Below are 6,061 nucleotides of genomic sequence, written 5' to 3'. Positions count from 1 at the left end.
AAAGCTCTTATCCCCTCAGAGCCCCACCCCTGCCCTGCTGGCTCCCAGATGTTGGCCAAGGCCCTTCCCCTATTGCCTGGGGGCTGAACAATCGCCCCCCCCCCCCCATTCCCAGAGCTGTGGACGCAGAGGGAGAGCCAGCACCTGCTCTGCAGGCCCTGGATCACGCTGGACGCATTCCTGGGGTTGAAGCCAAATGGGGCAGGGCCTGTGGCTCTGGGGCTTTGCTCTGGGGAACAGCCAGTGAGGCAAGGGGGGACTGAGGGGAAGCAGAAACAGGAGGGCAGAGGAATCAGTGACCCCCGGTGCAAAGCCCCATATACCTAAGTCCCAATTAAGGCCCTGCACCCCAAGACCTGGTGCCCTCAAATATCGGCAGTTAGGGCTCTGATTCCCTGCACCACTCAGAGCCAAGATACTAGCATCTCAGCTGCCAGTTCCCCCTGAAATATAAGCCTTTGCCTTCAGAATGCCCGGGTTCTTGGGGACCTAGGTCCCCAAAGCTACTGTTCCTTTTATAATAAAATTTTGGGGTACACATCACCACATTCCTAGTGCCTCCAGATCCAGGAATGTGAAGTTTCAGGGGTCTCCCAGAGTAAGTTTTTTTTTTTTTTGAGATGGAGTCTCGCTCTGTCGCCCAGGCTGGAGTGCAGTGGCCTGATCTCAGCTCACTGCAAGCTCCGCCTCCCGGGTTTAAGCCATTCTCCTGCCTCAGCCTCCCAAGTAGCTGGGACTACAGGCGCCCGCCACCTCGCCCAGCTAGTTTTTGTATTTTTTAGTAGAGACGGGGTTTCACCATGTTAGCCAGGATGGTCTCGATCTCCTGACTTCGTGATCCGCCAGTCTCGGCCTCCCAAAGTGCTGGGATTACAGGCTTGAGCCACCGCACCTGGCCAAGGGTTCTTTAGCATTACAAAATCCAATGTCCCTCCCAAACAATGTTGGGGTCCCAATGAGCCTCCCACTTCTTACTCCCAGTTATGGGTGCTCAACGTCCTGTCCTCCAAAGTCCTAGAGATCTGGACAACCTTCTCTCACAGGTCAAGATCAGGCTAACCACAGATTCCAATGACCCCTCCCCCCCACCCCCATTCCATCAGTACAATATTTAGGTCTCACGAGCCAGTTTCATGTACTTCCAACGTTCAGCTACCTTGATCATCACGTTTGATAGTCTCCGAAGATAATTAGGAACTAGATTCCTGCAGCCTCAATGGTAAACCCATAGGCTTCCAACATGTTGTGTTGGCTTTTTGGTAAAATCAAAGCAGCTCAGAGTTCCAGCCCCTTCTGTATATCAGGGACCTGGCTAAGAAAAGGACAGTATTTGCCTTTTTGCCATGGCTACCAGGAAGCCCAGAACCTAAATCTTTTTTTTTTTTTTTTTCTGAGATGGAGTCTTGCTCTATCACCAGGCTGGAGTACAGTGGTGCAATCTCAGCTCACTGAAACTCCTGCCTCCTAAGTTCAAGTGATCCTCCCACATCACCCTCCCAAGTAGCTAGAATTACAATCGTGTGCCGCCATGCCCGGCTAAATTTTTTTGTATTTTTAGTAGAGATGGGGTTTCACCATGTTGGCCAGGCCGGTCTTGAACTCCTGACCTCAAGTGTTCAAGGCCCGCCTTGGCCTCCCAAAGTGCTGGGATTACAGGTGTGAGCCACCGTGCCCAGCCCAGAACTAAATCTTAAAGAAAAAGCCATTGTTGGTAATCTAGTGTCTGCTAGGTCCTATAAGTGGGATCCAGAGATAGAGGGTATTTACTCAGTGCCAGACACTATTTTAATCAGTTCAGAGGAATCATCTCATTTAATCCTCAAAATAGCCCTTTGAAGTCAGCAATAAGATGGTCTCATTTTACAGATGGGGAAACCAAGGCCAAGTGAGATTGGGCCTCTTGTTCAAGACCACACGGGTGGTCATGTGTGTTGAATGAATGGAGCCCTGCTTCAAGCCGCTTCTCCTCACCTAGAGATCGGGGTGGTGGGTGAAAAGGAACAGTGTACAGTGTCTCTGGGTTTCCCTTTGACCCCAGAAAAAAGTCACAGAAATTCCTACAGAGAAGCTTGGATCAGTGCTTTGTTATCTTGGCGTTAAACAGGTGACCTTGAGCGCCAGCTCTGTCCTCAGGTGGGACAATCCTTGGCTAACATCTGGGCCTTGGACAGGGTCTTGGGGGATGGCTCCATTCTGTTCCATGTCAGGTGGGGCTGCTGGCCAGCTGTGGAGGCCTCTGCTCAGTCAGGGGCACAGGTAATAGGCCAGAACCATCAGTTCCTCTTCATGGTTTCCCTGATCCACTTCAAGTAGTGGCAGACTTTGGTATAGACACCAGGCTTGGTGGTGTTGTCACAAGGGACGTCACCCCAGGACACAATGCCCTGCAGGATGCCCCCACAGACCAGGGGTCCCCCGGAGTCACCCTGTGGGGAAAAGATGGGGTCTCAGGTTGAGTGAAATCTCCTGGATTCAGTGCATTCATCCTCATCCTAATCACCATTTGCAATCTCACCCCAAACCCAATCCATCCCCATCCCAGGGAATCCCAACCCAACTCATTGGGATTGTCCCAGTTTATCCCAGTTTATCCCAAACGAAGCCAACCCAACCCCAACCCCAGTTCAACACAGCTCAATACAACTCACCCAACCTATGTCCAATCTCACCCTCATGCAACCCCAGTGCAACTGAACTAAGTTAAATCCAACTCAGCCCACATCCTCAGCATTCAGAATCAAACCAAACCCATGCCAATCTCAAAATCCAATCTCAATCTTCGTGTCTTCTGCATTCCAAATAAAATCTACCTCATCCCAATTCAATCCTAACATATTTCCCACCCAAAATCAAACCAAACTATTTCCATTCTCAGCCCCAACCCATGCCATCTCAAACCAACTATCACATTATCCACCTCAAACATCGCAATCCCCACCTATAACCCCAACTCCAACCTCACCCCTATTCTAACTTCTCTTCCTACTCCATCTCCAAGCCTAACACTAGCATCTTCTTTGGCCCAAAGCAAAGAAAATACAACCCCATCCAGACTCCCACACCTGTCTCCATCCCTCTTTTTCCGCCTGAGGGCCCCTCTGGGCTCTGACCTCACAGGATTCTGCGCCTCTGCCCTCCGCGCCTGCACACACCATGGTGTTCGTCAGGCGCCCTGGGTAGCTCTTGTCACAAGACGTGTCCGAGATAATGCTGATGTTGGCACAATGCAACGTATCTGGGAGACTCACTGGGGAGGACAGTGGACTTGGAGCAGATCCATAAATTCTGGCCCTTGTCCCCTCCGCCCAAGAGCCCTGGAGCATAGGATTCCTTGAGGCCTCGCATCCAGCTCCATCCTTTCACGCACCTTGTGACTGGGGGCTCCGGGTGGTCCCAGGCTCCATGTGGGACACCAGGCCCCAACCAGACACCACACAGGCCTCCCCCGGGTGGGGGCAACGCGTGGGTAGCACCACGGGGCGCACCTGGGGGGTCAGGCGTGCGGGCTGGACTAGACGCAGCAACATGATGTCGTGGCGGTGGCTGCGCGCTTCGTAGCGCGGGTGTGGGATGACCCGAGACGCGGTCCGTAGTTGCTCTGGGCCATCGCGCTTGCGCAGGTTGTGCTCGCCCAGACGCACTCTCATGAAGCTGTGCGGGCGAGTGGTTTACCCGCCAGTGGTTACCCGCAAGTAGAGGACAGAAGGATCAAAGAGTGGGCAGCCCGAGGTCCCCCGACCCTTTAGGAATCTCGACATCGCATTACCTTTTCCCAAGACCCTGAAGCCAAAATGCTCTGAAGCCAGGCACACTCCTAGAACTCTATCCCCTCCAACTACTCCCAGCCCCCTGCTGGCCTCTCCCTGATTCCAGGATTCTCACATCCCTAGAACTGAGGCTCAAAAGCTGGAACTAGTCTTCTCCTTACTCTTTCAGAGATCTAAGGCTTTGAAACACACACTCCCCCCTCACCCAGAGGCTTGACATCCAGCCTCCTCGTCTTTCAGAACCTAGGAGTTCTGGCGTCTGCCTCTGTCTTCCCCCAAACCTACGAGTCTTCCCCGCCACCAGGCTCCCTCAGGACCCTGAGCCCTGCCTTCATACCGGGTTTGGCAGTGGGCCGCAGACAGCACCCAGTGTGGGGAGATGAGGGAAGCGCCACAGTTAAAGCGTCCACGCTCGTAGAGGGCCACTTGCCATGGCTGGGAGTGGGGTGCACACTCGTCACCTTCCAGCGACTTGTCACCGTCCTGGGTTGCTAGGAGAAGGGGTAGAGGATGCCTGAGGACAGGGACCTTTGCATCGCCTCCTACACCTTCCTTGCACCCTACCCTAACTACTATGTGCCTATGCCTTTCCCCTAACTTCTCAAGATACCTTGCTCTGGTTTTTGTTTTGTTTTGTTTTTAACGGAGTCTCACTCTTTTGCCCAGGCTGAAGTGCAGTGGCATGATCTCGGCTCACTGCAACTTCTGCCTCCTGGGTTCAAGTGATTCTCCCGCCTCAGCCTCCCAAGAGTAGCTGAGGTGCCCGCCACCACACCTGGCTAATTTTTGTATTTTTGGTAGAGACGAGGTCTCACCATGTCAGCCAGGGTAGTCTCAAACTTCTGACCTCAAATGCTCTGCTCGCCTCAGCATCCCAAAGCGCTGGGATTACAGGTGTGAGCCACCACGTCCCGCCTGCCCTGTTATTTACAACCGCTGCCTGTTTTCTCCAAAACTCTAGGCCCCACTCCATTTGCTATAAGACTCGGGGAGAGACAGGAAGGGGAACAGACCAGAGGGCAAGAAGCCCTCTGTGGTTGGGGGTGGAGACAGGGGTACTGGATGCAGGTTCAGACAGTGGGTCACTTGAAACCAATCCTTCAAGTTCACCAAATTGTCACTGACATCAAACGGATGTGGCCACTCAGTATGTGTGACACAGCCTTGGCCCCAGAGTCTGGACGTGTCAGCCAAGTTCAGTGTGCAGTGTGAGTCCCAGATGTGGCCATACAGGGTCATGGACATGCATACATGCACATCCAGCTTCCAAACTTAGATACAGCTATGGACAGGACTGAAAGCTGAAATTCACTTGCAGGCACAAGGGTTGCAGCTTCAAGAATCACAGCACAGGCTGGGCACGGTGGCTCAAGCCTGTAATCCCAACACTTTGGGAGACTGAGGCAGGTAGACCACCTGAGGTCAGGAGTTCGAGACCAGCCTGGCCAATATGGTGAAACCCCGTCTCTAATAAAAATACAAAAAATTAGCTGGCATGGTGGCGGGTGCCTGTTATCCCAGCTACTCTGGAGGCTGAGGCAGGAAAATTGCTTGAACCCGGGAGGTGGAGGTTGCAGTGAGCTGAGGTTGCTCCATTGCACTCCAGCCTGGGTGACAAGAGTGAAACTTCATCTCAAAAAAAAGAAAAGAATCACAGCACAGATGTTCATATGTGTATATGAATATGGATGGTTAAGACATGAATGCACACACACACATGCATGCACGAATACACACACACACGCATGCACAAACACACACACAACTGGATATGGTTCAGACCTAAATTCAACATATCTAGTGTGAGTCTTGGCATCCAGTGTCACAGAGACTTGCATATAGGGTCTGGATAAAGAAGGAGTCCTTAAGCCTGGGTTCGAATGTACTAGCTGTGAAACTTTGAGTAAGTTATTTGACCTCTCTGTGCCTCTGTTTCCTCATCTGTAAAATGAGGATTGCTGTAAGGATGAGGTAGGAATGTGTATGTGTGTGTGTGCATGTGTGAATGTATGGTGAGTGATACCTGGCCCATTGTAGCTACTTAATAAATATTAGTTGTTTTTATGCCGGGCACGGTGACTCACGCCTGTAATCCCAGCACTATGGGAGGCCGAGACGGGCAGATCACAAGGTCAGGAGATCGAGACCATCCTGGCTAACACGGTGAAACCCCGTCTCTACTAAAAATACAAAAAATTAGCTGGGTGCGGTGGCGGATGCCTGTAGTTCCAGCTACATGGGAGGCTGAGGCAGGAGAATGGCATGAACCCAGGAGGTGGAGCTTGCAGTGAGCC

The 6,061-nt window shown here is 52.3% G+C and overlaps 1 protein-coding gene across 2 annotated transcripts in view; it reads right to left on the bottom strand.

The window, feature by feature from the left end:
• Positions 1-1,767: 1,767 nt before the first annotated feature.
• Positions 1,768-6,061, bottom strand: part of KLK15 (kallikrein related peptidase 15) — an 8,800-nt gene continuing 4,506 nt past the window's right edge. The window contains exons 3-6 of one of the 2 annotated variants that reach the window (XM_017876478.1): positions 4,105-4,258; positions 3,368-3,651; positions 3,111-3,247; positions 1,768-2,426 (exon numbers count right to left, since the gene is read on the bottom strand). In XM_017876478.1, coding sequence (XP_017731967.1) covers positions 2,274-2,426; positions 3,111-3,247; positions 3,368-3,651; positions 4,105-4,258 — 728 coding nt within the window. In that variant the 3' untranslated portion in view covers positions 1,768-2,273. The remainder of the gene's footprint in view (positions 2,427-3,110; positions 3,248-3,367; positions 3,652-4,104; positions 4,259-6,061) is intronic. The other variant, XM_017876479.1, reaches the window with a different exon arrangement.

Source organism: Rhinopithecus bieti, unplaced genomic scaffold (assembly GCF_001698545.2).
Source record: "Rhinopithecus bieti isolate Rb0 unplaced genomic scaffold, ASM169854v2 scaffold_10264, whole genome shotgun sequence".
Lineage (NCBI taxonomy): Eukaryota > Metazoa > Chordata > Mammalia > Primates > Cercopithecidae > Rhinopithecus > Rhinopithecus bieti.
Note: the sequence above shows the minus strand (reverse complement) of the source record. Positions and strands in the feature narration are given on the sequence as shown.